This window comes from Pleurodeles waltl, chromosome 8 (assembly GCF_031143425.1).
Source record: "Pleurodeles waltl isolate 20211129_DDA chromosome 8, aPleWal1.hap1.20221129, whole genome shotgun sequence".
Taxonomy (NCBI): Eukaryota; Metazoa; Chordata; class Amphibia; order Caudata; family Salamandridae; genus Pleurodeles; species Pleurodeles waltl.
In genome coordinates this window covers 164,229,736-164,246,597 of record NC_090447.1, presented here as the reverse complement: position 1 = coordinate 164,246,597, position 16,862 = coordinate 164,229,736, and the positions used below count along the sequence as shown (strand labels likewise).

Sequence of the window (16,862 nt, the reverse complement as noted above, 5' to 3'; positions counted from 1 at the left end):
CTTCAAATGGATTCCCACAGAGACCAGAAAAAACGTCACTCACGCACTAATCAGTAGCAGGCTAGACTACGGCAACACCCTATACGCCGGCACCACACTCAAACTCAAGCGCAAACTCCAGAGAATCCAGAACACAGCCGCACGCCTCATCATGAACCTCCCCCGCCACGAACATATCTCACCACACCTCAAATCCCTTCACTGGCTCCCCATAGACAAAAGGATCACCTTCAAAATCCTCGTCCATGCACACAAATCACTCCACAACACCGGGCCATCCTACCTCAACGATAGAATAAACGTCCACACCCCCACTGCCACCTCCGATCCTCCAACCTTGCACTCGCCACAATCCCACGCATCCAACACACCACCACAGGGGGCAGATCCTTCTCATATCTAGCCCCAAAGACCTGGAACTCCCTCCCCATCAACCTCCGCAAGACCTCCTGCTCTTCAGAAAAAAACTCAAGACATGGCTATTCGAACAGTGATTGTCCTCCTCCCCCCCCCTTCAGCGCCTTGAGACCCTCACGGGTGAGTAGCGCGCTATACAAATCTCTTTGATTGATTGATTAAGTTTGCTTTTTTGTTTCTTTGATGTTACCTTGATCGTGTTTCATTGCTGTTATGCTGAACCTTGATTCTTACTTTCATATGACTTCAACTGAGCTTGGCTAGCCTCTTTTGTCATTCTGGGGGTCAGGTCCTGGCTCCCGTACGGACATGGATCTCAACAGCATTTATCCGTGCTAAGGAAGTGGTACATTCATTACTGACATGAAACAACATAGTGGGATATTTGTGTTTTGAGAATACTGATTTATCTGCTGTCTTTCCCATTCACTGTTTTGATCTTGTTCCTGAGATATTTTCTCATAGAATATTTCAGTGAGTTTCTTGTCAGACCCACTTTCTCTCCCCAATCCCCAAAAAGGTGCTTAGGTTTTAATTTGAACATAATCTTCCTATTTCTATGTGTGATGTCATGTTTGTTATTTTTTTGGGGTACCAAATAGATGTTGCTTGATTGTGCATTCCCTTCCACGTGTTGCTATCTCAGCTCACTGCAGAACTGAAACATTTTATAATCCAGTGTATATACATAAGGAAATGTTCAAACATTACGTATTCTTGAACAGAATTAAATATGGGCTTTAAAAAATATTAAATAATCTGATACTCCAGGTGCCTCAGATGTTTATGTTCTTAGACGTATATTTCCACCTTAACCCTTAATTTCTAATGAAATCTTACAGAGACATTGTAAGAAAATACATTATACACAATAAAACTTGCCTTTTGCTGGATAACCTGGGGTCAATGGGTCTCCGGCTCCATTCAGATTTAGGACATTCCCGCGCTGAGCACCACCTCCAGGAAGGTTCCAGCCATCTGGATAGGGCTCTACTCCTGGTGCGCAATAATCAGCTGGGTCAGAGTAGAGAATGATTCCTTTGGCACCTGCAAGCTCTGCATTCTTAACCTGTTGAATATAGTTTTACTTTTATCTGGTGCCGGCTTTCACAGGCATCCCTTGAAATTCAGGTATGATTTTGAGTTGTACATGAGTAGCATCTAAATTATAAAGCACTGAAAACCCCAATAAGGCTAGCCTTAACTCATGCAAACAACATTTGCGCTTGATGTGCTTTCATGCTTTAGCACATTAAAGCAAAGACATGTGGGCTTTAAGAGAGCATGCGTGGTTTGGTATAAATCAACACATTTGTACACAAATCTTAAAAAGATGGGGTTAAATATATGTATAACCCCAGTTATCAGACTTAAATTTGAAAAACAGTTTGCTATCTGACTCCCAAGAAATGAAAATGCTTGGACTGGTATGATCTTAGTCTTAATGGTCCAAGTAATTTTTTACTTCCTACATCATCTTTCCTGTACTCTATGTGTATGCATTCTTTAAGGCAAGAATGATAGCTAGATCAGGCACCTGCAACTCATTTATTTGAAATTTGTCAGGGCCATTGGGACACCATGTGTTAGTCTTGAGATTTAATGTTAAAAGTCAGTTCTAAGATTCAACTAAATCTAAATGTTTTAAATAAGAATGTGTGTCCCACAATGCATTAACGTGCTAAATCAAACCCATCACACCCAAACCCAGCGCATCCTGGCTTGTTTCCAGGTCTAAAAGCTCAAAATCGATGAGACAAAAGGGTTTATAGAGCAGCTTCAGTAATCACAACTCAAATTCTCCTATGCTAAACTACCTCAGGGGACGAGGTGAAACACAAAACAATACAGGATCTTCAAACTGAGAGTAAAGTGGTTGCTTGGCCCTAGATCAAGGGCTCTAAAGTTTTTCACACATAAAAGGATGCATTGGAACAAACACATAATCAAAGGGCGTATTACTGTTGCCATATTTAAAGGTTCTGGTGGCAGGAATGTCATCATCACACCGACCATTGACATTAATCAAATTCTGCTGAGCTAAACAGGACAAAAAGTTTACATCCTCTTCCCTGGCGCCTGCTGAGAAGATACAGTCAGGAATATTTAACGTCAACCATAACTCATGAGTTGACTCGTTAGTTTCTTCAATTCCTGATTTTTCATTAAAATCACCTCCTACCACAAGCAAAGCATGAGGATAATCATGTACCAATCTTTTCACATCTGTGACCAAATCACGTAAATCACATTCTGGTAGGGGGCGAATATATTTGGAGACAAATCACCTGCTTTAACTCCACATCGACAGAGAAAAACTCAATTGAACAAGCAAGGACCCATACATAGGAAGTTTGGAGCATAATTACCTTCCTCCCATAGCGGAGACAATCCAATATTAGCAAACAGCCCACTGCTCTACCTATTACCAGAGGCCTAGTGTTTTTGAACTATAGCAACATACCACTGAAATACTGGGCACTTCGACGAACAGGTCTCTTTGAGGAACAATACTGGGTAACTGGTCAAGACCTCTCAATAACATTCTGCTTTCAAATGATTTGAAAACATTTAGGTTCCATACAAAGGCACAATCTGGCTGTAGATGCGCTGCCTACTACCAATCAATCTCCACCGCCCCTCCACCGTTCCCGGCTGGAATGTAGCGATCCTGAACTGCTTGATAGAAGTGGCTCTCCACTTTCCGGGAGTATATCCCTGCCACACGTAGCCATCATACCTCCTAAACCTATCAAAATCTAATAGGTGGGATAGTTTTCAGTTTCTCGATATTGGGGGCTCTGAAATTTTAGAACATGATAATAACTATTCTATCATGGGACCCATCCCATTTCCACCAACTCCTGCAGGATCCCATTATCTGACCTAACACCAGGAACCTGGAAAAGGTAATCTGATTATGTTTTAACCCTCAATGTTCACATAGCAAAGGGGCTATCTGATGGGGACAGCTGTCTCCTAGTTTGGCCGTGATCTCCTGATCTACCTCAATTCCTTCACAGAGGCAGATTCTGTTCACTGCCAAGGCTGGTACAGCGTTTTCCATTTAGCCCTTCATCTTTTCAGGAGCAAGCAGTACTCTAGTTAGTTCTTCGCCTACCAACATGTTAAAACCAATCAGTACCCAGTCCTTTGAGGAGATGTTGTGTGATCTTTTAATGTTTGCAAATATGCTTAACTACTGTGATCTTTTCATGCAGCAACTAACTGAGTTCCGGACTTTCCTTTTAGATTGTGGCTTTAGGGTCCTACTTAGGCTTGAGGAATCTTTTTTTACACCAACCTTGGGCTCCCAATCTTTGGTTTTCCCTGATGGCTAGCTTCTTCTTTTTCATGGGGGTCACCACTGGAGTTAGAGAGTCTGAAGGTAGCCCTAGCGACACTACTCCCTGCAATTTTGATGGGCCTGCACCTCTTTTTAAGCACACATTATTGCAACAGTTTTGCCATATCTGCAGCACTGTGGTCATCTGTGTTTGTGGACTTTAAAAAAAAAATATTGACTTTTAACGTGGTGCTCCCACTTCAATATGGCCATTTTACAACATGCACCTTCAATGTGATTGTTCTGCTTCTAGAGTACTGGGACATCTAAAACATATTGCCACCAAAATCAGATCCCATCTCAATCAGACTCATCCACTCAGCATTATATCCCTCTTATTGACTGCAGGGACAGGAATGCACACAGATTACTGGTAAGCTTGTGTCCATTCTTCTCTGGAACGCTATCTCTCCTCTGTCTCCCTGGGAACATTAGCTGCATTTTTACAATTCCTTTCCTTTGCTTGCAGGCATTGTTTCTTCACACACTATACAAGAGCCCAAGCTTTCTTTTGTCCAGGTATGCAGTATTTTTTATCCTACTCAGGTATGCAGCATTTTTAACTCATTCGTGAATCTCACGCCTACCTCAAGACCACTACCTTCACTCTGTCTCCTGAGGGACCACAGCCCTATTTTTACATTCCCTCTACCTGTGTTTGCAGGTATTGTTGCTCCTCCACATTTTCAGGACATTCCAAGTTATTTATTAATCAAGTGTTCTTTACTATATATCTTACTTGTGATGCTTATGCCTGTCTCAAGAACGGTACTGCCACTTTGTCTCCTGAGAGACTACAGTCATATTACAATTTCTCTACCCATATTTACATGTATTATTGCTCCTCTGAAACTTCTGGGAGTCCCCTGTTAGTTACCTATAGGTATGCATTATTATATACCTTTTAAATAACACTCATTCCTACCACTCATCCTATGAGTATGTTCCCCTATAATCTCTCCAAATGCACTACCATTTTACAATAGTCAGATAACAAAATAACCACACAAACATCATGGACCTTATAACAATATATTAATAATATTTTGGCCATAGACGAGTAACAGAGAATTATATTGCATTAACTATGCTCCTGGAATACCACTGACAGTTTAATAACTGATCATATAAACTAATTAGATGTGTTCTCTCCACAAGTGCCCCTCTCCGCTTACGATAGGCAGACTGTAAAATAGCCACAGAATTTTGTGGCTCTTACATTAATTTGTTGGACATATACAGCTTTCCTTTGGTCAGACTACAATCAAAATCTCCCTTTTGGACCTAATAAGATCACCGTTAATGAGCATCCTACTTTGGCCAATGATATTAGACGTTCTTACACCCTCTGCCTGAAACCGCTCCCCAATACTTGTTTGATAAAGACACACAACCGTATCAATACGACGGTATATAGCACCGTTGACAATCACTATCACAAATACACTATTAACTACTTAGATTTCTACCATTCAATCTTTTTCACATTTGTTGTACTGCACAGCAGGGACCTCACATTGGGAGTACATGTTTTAAGTGAGTAAAACTTATTGCATTTTCACTTACACTATTTTTAGTCTTTAAGTATCAGTAAAATATGTTCAGGCAATTTAACATATTATGTAACTAATGCAGCCTTCATAAAAGCCCCAGGTCTGCACCAGAGGGTGAACATTTGTGTTGGCTGTACATGGGAAATCTTTAACAGTAACAAGTGAAAATAGAATGAAGAAGCTTTATTCTTTCTGAAACAAACTGTAATTTTGTCTTTGTATAAACCTTGTACCTAAATTGAAAAAAACAGAAGATTTTGTGTATGCCGATTTAATGCACACATTATGCCCAAATCTTTGTGTCAATTTATGTATCACTGGTGGACAACAGGGACCTATCCAAACTATAGAAATGCATGAGCAAAACTCAAAACTAAGCTATTTTAAAGAGGTGCCAGTTGCAAGTCCCTCTTTTTCGCAAAAGTACATATGCTCTCCAATCTCAACTGTTTGTCCTAATAGTGATTAAAGTAACTCTCAGCCCTGCCCTTGGCAGCTATGACTCAATCACCTACCATTCCTTAGAAACATAATAAGCATTTGCTATCAAACTGAAAAATCAAGTTAACATCAATTCCACATTGCATCCAGTCCAACTTTAGAATACAGTCATTAATCCCATACCTTCTATAGCCTACAGCACACTTTTGCTACAATGCTGTGTTTGGGCTGTTTACATTGTGACATGCACATACATACAAGCAAACACGCATATCTGACAGGTGTAGCTTTTTCATACATAAGTGGCCATGCTGTCAGAAAGACAGTGGGGCATAAGTTAGACTTTCTGTGGAATGGGTTTGGACCTGTTGTAGCCAGATAGGGCCTTGGAGCAGAACCCCTGATCCACTGAAACGTACAATGTACGCCACCCAGCACCTCATTCTGCCAATATCTTTGATCTCACCTATGCCTAAAAGACACACTCACATAACATCCTCACAACACAAACCTACAGAACACACATTTCAACTCATGCTCAGTACAGCCCACACTGCAGTACGCTACACACCAAGCATTGGAGACCCATCACCTATAACAAGCTTGATACCCTCTTTATAACAGAAATATGGTCCACCCCTAACCTACATCCTTGCACACCATGGATGTCCTTTTCACCACGCCACCGCGTTCATCATTCGACCAGCACACATAAGAAGGGAGGAGGCTCTGTTATCATCCATAATTGATCCTTGTCTAAGGTAGACAAGCACGTAACACTCAACTCCACTGAGCTGCTGACATGTCATTTCTGACTCCAAAACTCAGACTGCTACCTTCTGTCTCACCTCCAGGCCTCCAAGGTAGAACATAGAATTCACTGACCTCCATTTCACCTTGTCCATCTGACACCCCCACACCACCGTCTTGAGAGATGTCAACCTCCAGGAAATACGAGCTAAAGAAAAAAGAGACATTCTACTCAACCTCATCGACAAAACCCACCCATACACCTTGACTGGACCAACCACTTCCACATACCTTTCTCCCTCATCTGCGTCCCACCAATAAATAAATCAATCAATCAATATTTGTAAAGTGCGGCTACTTACCCGTGAGGGTTTAAAGGTGCTGGGGGAAGGGGTGGGGCCTCATCCAAAGAGCCACGTCTTGAGGTTCTTCCTGAAGATGGTGAGCAAAGGGCTTTGTCTGAGGTGCAGGGGAGGTTTTTCCATCTCTTTGCTGCAGTGTAGATGAAAGATCATCCAATGACAGTGGTTTTGCTGATGCGAGGGAAGGTGGGCAGGGCCATCTGGGTGGAGCGGAGGATTCCGGCGGGGTGTGGATGGAGACATAGTGGTTCAGGTAGGCTGGTCCTGAGTTGTGTATGGTCTTTTACATGTGGGTGAGAAGCATGAAGGTGATTCGCTTCTCGACCGGTATCCAGTGGAGGGTCCTCAGGTGCTAGGAGATGTGTTCTCGACGAGGGAGGTCCAAAATGAGTCTGGCAGCAGCGTTCTGGATGAGTTGAATTTTTTTGATGTTCCTTATGAGGTGCCGGCATAGAGAGTGTTGCCGTAGTCGAGCTTGCTAGTGACTAAGGCGTGGATGACTGTCCTGTGTCAGGTGCTGGGATCCATCTGAAGATCTTCCAAAGTTTGCAAACTGTGTGCCAGCAGGAGGAGGTGACAGAGTTTACCTGGCAGGTCATGGATAGAGAGGAGTCGAGGATGATTCCTAAGTTGTGGGTTTGCTCTGTCGGTGCAGGGGGGGCGCTGAGGGATGTGGGCCACCAGGAGCTGTCCCAAGCTGAGGTGGCGTTTCCGAAGACGATGAGCTCAGTCTTGTCAGAGTTGATCTTGAGGCAGCTTTTTCTCATCCAGGTGGCGACGGCTTCCATTCCTAAGTGGAAGTTCCTTTTGGCCGTGTCTGGGTCTTCGGTGAGGGAGGTCAATCCATTAGGGAAGACCAACCTTCAGATATTTCAAAGACATCCATCGACAACCTAAAGACTGAACTCCTTTTTCACCCTACCAATACAAGTCAAGACAACAACCTAAACAACTTCAACACTTTTTTGGAAAACTATGCAACCATTCACGCTCCAATTCAAAAAGCAGGTGCAAACAAAACCTTCAGTACCCTGGTACTGTAAACACCCTTCTGAAAATAAATGCTCCAGCTGCAGACAGGAAAGAAAATGGACAAAAGAAAGAACTCCAGAAGGCCAAAGGATATGGTAATCCCTCCACACAACACATGGACACCTCAGCCTATCAGCTAAAGCAAAGTCTATTATCAACAGCATCAATGAAGTCGCCACAAAGCAGAAAACTTTCCAAGGCAATAAAGCAATACATCAACTCCCTGCTGAAGCAACCTATTCCACACTCCACAGACACGTGCAGTACTATCAATCTTTTCTTCACTGAAAAAATACAAAAGATTAGATGGCACATTGACAGCACCATGCCTGCATCTCCTTTTTCCTACCCCTTCTCACAGAATACTGCAATAGCCATCCTTCAAAGTCCTAGCTCTCACTGATCTCATGACATTTAAACTACCGCAAAATCACATCTTACAAACTCTTTCAGGGGAAGCATTTTACCCCTATTCACCACTGTCAAGGCATCTCTTGCAGAATGCATCTTTCCAAAATCACTAAAGACAGCCCAAATCCTCCTACTCATAAAAAAACCTACACTAAACCCTGATGACTTTGCCAGCTAAATAGTCATCACTAACCTTCTATTCAACAGCCAGGTCATCACTAACCATATCCTGCATGACTATCTGTCTGGCTTTAGATCACACTGTGGCACAGAAACTGCTACCTTACATATCGAGATGGTGTCCTACTTAACACATGTGAAGATGACACCAGCCTCCTAATATTGCAGGACCCACACACCCATAACCATCTGGATGGCCCCAACACTGCTCAAATTTAGGAAAGAACCGGATACATCTCTTTAAAGAAAACTAGATCACAACACTTTAACAGTTCACAAACCAGCTATATCTCTTGTCACTTGTTAACTGTATACTTTCCTTTGACCATCTGTAGCACTCTGCTGCCTATTGGCTAGGTTTGTCCTTTACAAATACAACGTACATACAAAATACATACTTAAGTAACAGTGCATAACGTATACTGAGATATATATTTTGAAACTGCATTTCATCAAAAAGTGGCAGTGCTCAATGTTCTTTAAAAAGTACTTTAGATTCTATAAAGTGACAGTGTTCATTTGTTTCCCCTGTTTACTCCAAACTGCATAATTGCTACTACTTACAGGCCCGAGATGTCCGTTCCCTCCAATATTGAACCATGCAATTGACTCTAGCATAAGACCAGGCTTCTCTCTGACTAAGGGCCAGATGTACGAAAGGTTTAGCTAAACCCCATCTGGTATGTAGAAATGCATTTTGCGAGTCTAAACCGACTTGCAAAATGCATTTCCGAGTCGCAAATCGGAAGGGGTGTTCCCTTCCTATTTGAGAGTCGCAGTGGTATGCAATTCCATTTGCGACTGCGAAAGTGGTCGCAAATGGACTCGCAGTTACCATCACTTGAAGTGGATGGTAACCCACTCGCAATGGCCATGGGACCCCTTCCCCTTTGTGACTGGACCTATTAATAATTTTTCAGAGCAGGCAGTGGTCCAATGGACCACTACCTGCCCTGAAAAATACCGAAACAAAAGGTTTCGGTTTATTTTTCAAAGTGCAGCTCGTTTTCCTTTAAGGAAAACGGGTTGCACTTTGAAAAAAAAAACTGCTTTATTTAAAAGCAGTCACGGACAAGGAGGTCTGCTGTTCCCAGCAGGCCTCCATCCCCGTGAGTGCCCTGAGTCGCTATGGGGTTGCAAATTGCGACCCACCTCTTTAAAATTAATGAGGTGGGTCTTTGCGACCCCATAGCGACTCGCAGAAGGTGTCTGAGACACCTTTCTGCATCCCAAATTGCGACTTGCATTTTGCGAGTCGCAGGGACTCGCAAATTGCAAGTCGCAATGTGGAAGTTTCCTACATCTGGCCCTAAATTACCACATTTTCCCTGTCCACTCATCCACCCCTTTGGTGTCAGAAGATTTCCAATAGGAGGTGATAAGAGATCTAGCCATAAACATAGCTATAAATAAAAAGTGCTCAGTGACGCAATAATCTGGCCTCTCATCATCCAATAAGCCCATAAGATCCACCTTTCGAGAGTGGGGAACATTTTATCCAATTGCTTTCCTACTAACTGAAACAACCCTCCCTAAAATATCTGTTGACAGTAATAGGACCAGAACATATGTAGCCTCCCCACTTCCTGGTCGCATTTTGAGAAGTTTCTAGATACTGCAGGAAAAATCTTGTTTAAAAATCAAATTGTAAGATACGTCAACCTTTAAAGAAGGTCATGTGATTAAGGGCCAGATGTAGGAAAAAGGGAAATCGCGACTTGCAATTTGCGAGTCCGTGCGACTTGCAATTTGCAATGCAGAAAGGTGTCTCAGACACCTTCTGCAACTTGCAATGGGGTCGCAAAGACCCACCTCATTAATATTAATGAGGTGGGTCGCAGTTTAAAAATGGACAAATGCACCCATTTACTTATTGCAGCTTTGGTCAGGCCAGGAGAAAGAAACTTGCAACATTTCAATTGAGTCTTGGCATTGACTCTAGGATGTCTATATTTAATAGACAACTTATCTTGGAAAACCAAATGAAGTTTAGAGGCTCCTATCTGAATTTGTTTAGGTAATTTGGGGATTTGGATGGACTACCTAAGGTTCTTAACCTCTAAGCTCTTCAACATCAGTTGAAGGATGGAATTATCCAAATTGGAGATCCGCATTGACAGGTGGCACAGCATTAGAATAAAAGAAGCAATAAAATATTTCTGAATGTCTAGGGGGTCTCAGGCTTCTTTCATTCTTAGATATTTGCAAAGTCTTAACGGCAGGTGTATCTGATTCCACAGAACAGATGAAATTACTTGCTCAAGTTTTTACAAAAAAGAAGCAGCCAACTTGCACGGGAGTGATAAAAATAGGAGCAAAATCAAAGGTCAAATTTACATTTTGGTCAATACAGTACAGCCTATAATTGATATGGGCAGGTCTTTTCATACTTTCAATATATTAGCAACCTTACTTATCAATGGCTTACATTTATTTTTAAACACTTCCTCCAGCTCCTCTGAGTAAAGAAAAACCCTAAATACCTTTTCTGGTTTGCTCTATAATTTTGACTAAGGACTTGGGGAGGACTCTGTTTTCTCTTCACTGATTTTATAGCCCCCCCAACTCGTAAAAACTTTTAAGGTTCACAGATTAGTATTAATATTGCAAAGAATCGGGGTTTAAAATAAAACCATGTCAACTATGTACAGCTTTATTTTACTTACAGAATCTAGAGGTGATACAATGGTTGGATTTTCTCAATATTTGGAAAAGGAACACCCCCAGTTTACAAGATCAAATGCATTTTCAGCATCTATCAGAACAATCATGGCTAAAATAGCATCTGACATCACCAAATCAATAAATTAATTCATAAAATGCGTATTGGAGTATAGGTTCCAACTACTAATAAAATCATTCTGATCCCCTGCTATAAGTGAATGGGCCACCTTATCAATCTGACTGGCTAAACTTTTGTGTAAACCTTATAAATGGAGCTTAGTAAAGTTATTGGTCTATAAGACCTAGGATTCACTGGCTGGTTGCCTGGCTGTAGAAAATTATGAAACAAGTCTGGAACCTGTCCTCCACTCAGCAGATGATTACAAATAATGCCCATAGGGACAATGAGACTGGGGGCAAAGATCTTCTAAAATTCTGAGCCAAACCCACCTTCCCCTGGGCTTTGCCATCAAGAAGTTGCCTTTTAGTGTCTTCAACCCCATTATCTAATAGAGGATCAAATAAGATAGAGTCTGTTTCATTGGAAAATAAATCTTCAATTTGCTGCTCTAGTCCTAATGCCCTGTTTGTTCATTCCTATACAAATTAGAATGCTGATAATACAAACAAACTTGTATAATTTCCTCTACCTCTTTGTGTACTGACTAGTTTAAGAGTTCTAGACTTTGGTGTCACATTTTGATTGACCCTCTCTTTAGCCCTCTAAGCTAAAAACCATCATATAAATTTCCATTCTTCATACCTTTGTTGTTGGATAGTCCTAATATGATTTATTTTCCTATGCAGGTAGAAATCCTTTATCTTCTCCTTTGCGCTGCACCACCTTTTTGCTAAGGCTTCTGTGTTATGCAAGCCTTATGCTTGATGGGCCCTGTGTGCTTCCTCCTGCGAGAAGGAGATTTCCTCCCTCTGTTTCTTATCCCCAGAAATCCCCTGATAGAAGTCAGAATCCCCCTCTTAACCACCCACCCACACCGAAAATGCATTAAAATGCCTCTGACACAATAGAAATGTCTGCTGAGGACTCTTTAGATTTAAAAAAGCACACTACGTCCGAAGTGATCAAATCAATTACAATTGTTTCCAGTATGACTGTTCTATACATTACCCACCTCTGGGTGAAAATTTGTAAAGGAACGTTGCATCTCAGGAGATCCACGCAATAGTCTGTCAGCCCACACGCATGGTGCAAAATTTCACAAAGAGAGAGCGATCTTAATATGGGGCCTAATTTAAGAAAAGTGGCACTGCATCCATTGCTGTGCCACTTTACTTGTGCCCCTTAGCACCACCCTACCGTCACCTTGTGTGCGCTGTAATTAATATACGGTGCACCATGGCGCAGGGTAGGTGCAATAGCATCAAAACATTTGACAGTATTGATGTACTGCGTAGGATTAGCGCCAAAATGTTGGTGCTAATCCTGCGCAGTACATAGGGGCCCATTGAAAGCAACGGTGTGCCCCTTTTAAAGCCTGCTCTGTGCAGGTGTTTAAATCAGCCTAAAAAAATGATGCAGTAGAATCTCTTAGATTCCACTTCGCCATTTTTGCGGACTCCCTAATATACGAACGCCCTCATTGCATACATTATGCCTGGCGCAGGCATAACGTGGTGCAAGGGGTTACATAACGTGGTGCAAGGGGTTACAAAGTGGCGCAATCCATGCATTGCACCACTTTGTAAATATGGCGCAGCGATCTTGGCCTTGTTGGGCTGCATTAGCGGGGAAAAAAATAATTATGCTAATGTGGTGCAAGGAGGCGTTAGGCCCTCTTAAATTTGGGCCATTGATACTAGAAGCGGAGTTATACTGATTTGAGTAGTAAGTGTAAGATCTAGCTCTTTCATTTTTCACTACCAAATATCTCCCACTCCTAAACGAAGGCAAATATCCTTAAAAATGTTCTCTTCTGGTGTGCCCTTCAGGATTTAGCTAGACTAAATACAATTTAAACCACCCCTATTAAAACCTCTGGCTGTAAATTACTTAGTTCCCATTCAAGCTTTTGTACACGTCTCGCTCATCGCTCAACGGGCCATAAAAAGAGGTGGTACAAAATTGTTGGTTACTTATTTCTATTGGATCGCTTCCCAATTTCCCTCATCAGCTACCATCAGTGGAGAATATTTCCCTTGCATCCCTTTTTTAAAATCAAAATTGCAACCTCCCTCTGGGTAGAATTTGCCAAAGAGTAAAAAACAGTCCAATTGCTGCAAGAATTTTACCTTATTCGTTTCTTTCCCCTTCATCCAGTGTGTTTCCTGCAGCAGAATTATACTTGGGCTAAACTGTCTATACCAGTTGAGAATAGCCTCCCTTTTTATTCTATTATTATTTAGCCCAGTTACATTAAGACTGATCACTGTCAAACCCTCCCATAAATAAGTATACAGATTACACATCAATTATCCAGCCTGCAGCCTCTCCTTTTGACATTCCCAATTTCCTTAGATTGTTTTGTGAGACTTTCTTTTCCATCTTGAAAAACACAAACAATTCCCTGCTTATTCTTTCACCCCATCATCTCCCACCTAAATGCTCCCACTCCTTTTTCCCCATCAGTAACCTCATACTCCCCCCAACCTACCCTCTGTACCCCAAGTTCCCTATGAGAAGCATCAAGCCTCCAATTGCAGGGCACTACCCCTCCCTGCATGTAATGGATGATTGGTTTGGCAAGAGAGGCAGCTTTCTCTGCCAGCTCCCTTACCAGTATATCATTCCCCATCGCTGACACTGACTAGCCTCAAACCTTGCCTAGATTTAAGAGAAAATACCCTAGCTTCCTGTGTTTCAGAAAAATATGGGATCTGCCTGCCCAGATTGTTTTTAAGTTTAGTGGTTTGATAAGACAACCTTGCACCCCTTAGCCTTAAATTAATTAATCATCTGTTTAAACTCCCACCTCCGGCAGGAAGTTTCATAAGACACATCAGGAACAATCTGAAATGAGAAGTCTCTCTCTACTTTTATTGATTTAAGCTGACTGGCCTATGGCGGTCCCTTTCGCTAATCCTAATGTCCTGAAAGAGGACAAATATAGTCTGACGCATTTTCTTGTCCTTCGGCACTATTCCAAAAGGTAATCTGTCCCCTCTAGCACTTTTTAAGTCCTTAAAAGGTTCTTTAAGCATATGAGTAGCAATTAGGTTAGAACGTACTCTATCATTTCCTACTCCCTTTCCCATCTTTCAGGAATTCCTACCAACTGCAAGTTAGACGTACGAGAGAGGTTCTCCGGATTTTCCATCTTCCCATGCACACATCTGATCTCTTTCTGTAAAGTTTGAACCAACTAGGTCTGGTGGGTGATCATCTGACACCGTCTGCTACACTTCTGTATGCGGTTATTCATTTCTGATATTGTTGTCTCTAGTGCCACTAATCTCACACATTATGTACTGGTGAGAGCGATCTGAGCATATTTAACCTCTTGAACTTCCTTCAAAACAAGCTTGAAGGTGGCAAAGATTTTTATCTCCTGGTTCTCATGTGTTTACCATCTTGTGGGTCAATAAAGATGGGGGACCTAACTATGCAGGGCCTCCTGACTCTAATCTAGACAGTTCCGCAGTTAAGGTTTCAAGTGCTAGTCCAGTTTTCCTCCCCAATATCAAGTGTTTGATGTTTTACAAGCAGGGCAGGAGGGGGTGTTTTTTCTCTCTCTGGATTGCCAGCTGGCTCTTTGCTCAGAGACCAGTCCAGTCTCTGTATTGGCCTCCTCAGCTAGTGGTGATCCTTTCCACCACCCATTTCCCATTTTTGTTTTTGGGGGGGGGGGGTGGAATTGGGTATTGTGCTCCTTTCAGAGGGCCCTCCAGAACAGCATTAAAGCCAACCATGGGGAGGCCAGCTCACCTCTACTCTATCCATCACAAAGCACTCGTTCCTTGCCAGCAGTTTTTCAACTCCCTCTTTTAAAGCTGCGCAATCAGGTACAGGAGAATTTGCTTCCATGCCTCTTGGTTCCTCCACCAGCATCTGCGATATCACCTGTTTCTGTTCCAAGGTGGTGGGATCTCTCATAGCACTCAGATTCTCCCCACTCTTTTTGGCATCTTCCCGGCTATCTCCTTTCAGCAAGGTCACAGATTTCCATCATGGGATTCGTTGGGGAGGGGTAACCTAGTTTGTCCATTTGACCAACCCCCAATTATTGCTGACTATAAACTAAAAAGAGAGAGCTGGCTTGATAAATCTTCCCTTTCTTCATTGAAAATGTAAGCTTTAACATACTTCTGTGCCCCTACCGCTCCAGCTGTGGGAGAAATTATTGTGTTGGGCAGCCGCTTATTCCACAGGAACCCTTTTCAATTTAATATCCAAAACTGTAATGTCCTTCCTGCACAATACGATAGATCTCAAGCAGCTGCCACCTGCCAGCCCCACCTGCCGAAAGAACTAGGCCACCTTCCTTGTTGTCTTAATTGTAGATCATTATTTACCTCCTAAATGAGCAGGCTTCCTTCTAAGAAAATTAGCATGTCATATGGAATTAGTCCTTACATTAAACAATGAGCAAAAGAGTCACAAGACTCAGAGGAAATGTTGAAGGTTGAAGCTGCCTCCTGTGAGCTCCCTTTCCTTTTTACGAACTGCGCTCATTGGCAGATGCTCACTCTTGGAGCACCCACTGCTCGGCATACGCAGGCCCTGTCCCACTCTCCCATCTCTTTTCCTTCATAGTTTCTGCAGGGCAGGCCTAGCCCTCCATGCTCAGTGAGATTGCCGGATTCTGCTTTTTCCCCACTTCTTCCCTCCTACAGACCGTTCACAACTGGACTGCTCCAACTGTGTTCCGATTTGGATCACTGGGCTCAAAAATTCCCACCGATTCTGGTACAAGCCAGCACCCATGGCAACCTCACAGCAGGGAATGGACGCTGAAGCTGCCATGATAAGTTTTCAGGTGCGCAACCTGTCAGGAATTCCTAGTCCCATCATCTTCACTGAGAACATAGAAGGTGAGACAGTGATCGAACTCCGTTTCAAAGGTTAGCTAGGTCTAAGAAAGTGGGGTTTCAATTTTGTTAGGGGAGACTCTTTCCAATTTAAAAACACATTCAGGTTAGTTTAAAAAAAGCTAGAATAGCTCATTTCCATGGAAATTGCGCAGTTACCACCGTCAGTGATACGAATGCTTTCTTGAGGATGCATGTCTTCACGGATATAGGCATAAGAGCATATTTGTCTAAACATATAAAGTATTTAGAATGTGCAGACCTTATTTAAAATGTAATAGTTATTGTGACTGGGGAACTTTAAAAAAATCCTTATTTGAAATGCAATAGCTGATTCATGGTTAACAAGGTTCAGATAGACTAACTAATACTGAACAGTGTCCAGAAATCACAAGCCAGGGGTGAACGATTTGGAAAGAAAAGACACTCTTTCCACCTACGGCTCACAGATGCAGAACAGTCACTGTGTTGAACTTCACATCAGTAGCCTATTTTGCAAATGGGAAACAAATGTAATAACATGATTTGTTTGCTTTCCAACATATTTATATTTCTCCAGAAGTCCTAGATAGAAAACTCAAAGTCTCGAAGTGGACTATTAAAATAAAGCAGGCTTCCTAAAATATGAAACTCATTCCATTACTATAAATGTGATGTATAAAAAAGCGAATTTAAGAGGCATCCACGCCAGGCATTTTTTTTTAATTTTGTTTCAATTAA

At 42.1% G+C, this 16,862-nt stretch overlaps 1 protein-coding gene across 2 annotated transcripts in view; it reads right to left on the bottom strand.

Annotated features, from left to right (window-relative positions):
* Positions 1-16,862, bottom strand: part of LOC138249850 (glutamate carboxypeptidase 2-like) — a 477,831-nt gene that overhangs the window by 318,684 nt on the left and 142,285 nt on the right. For both annotated transcript variants that reach the window (XM_069204011.1, XM_069204012.1), the window contains exon 6: positions 1,300-1,486. In XM_069204011.1, coding sequence (XP_069060112.1) covers positions 1,300-1,486 — 187 coding nt within the window. The remainder of the gene's footprint in view (positions 1-1,299; positions 1,487-16,862) is intronic.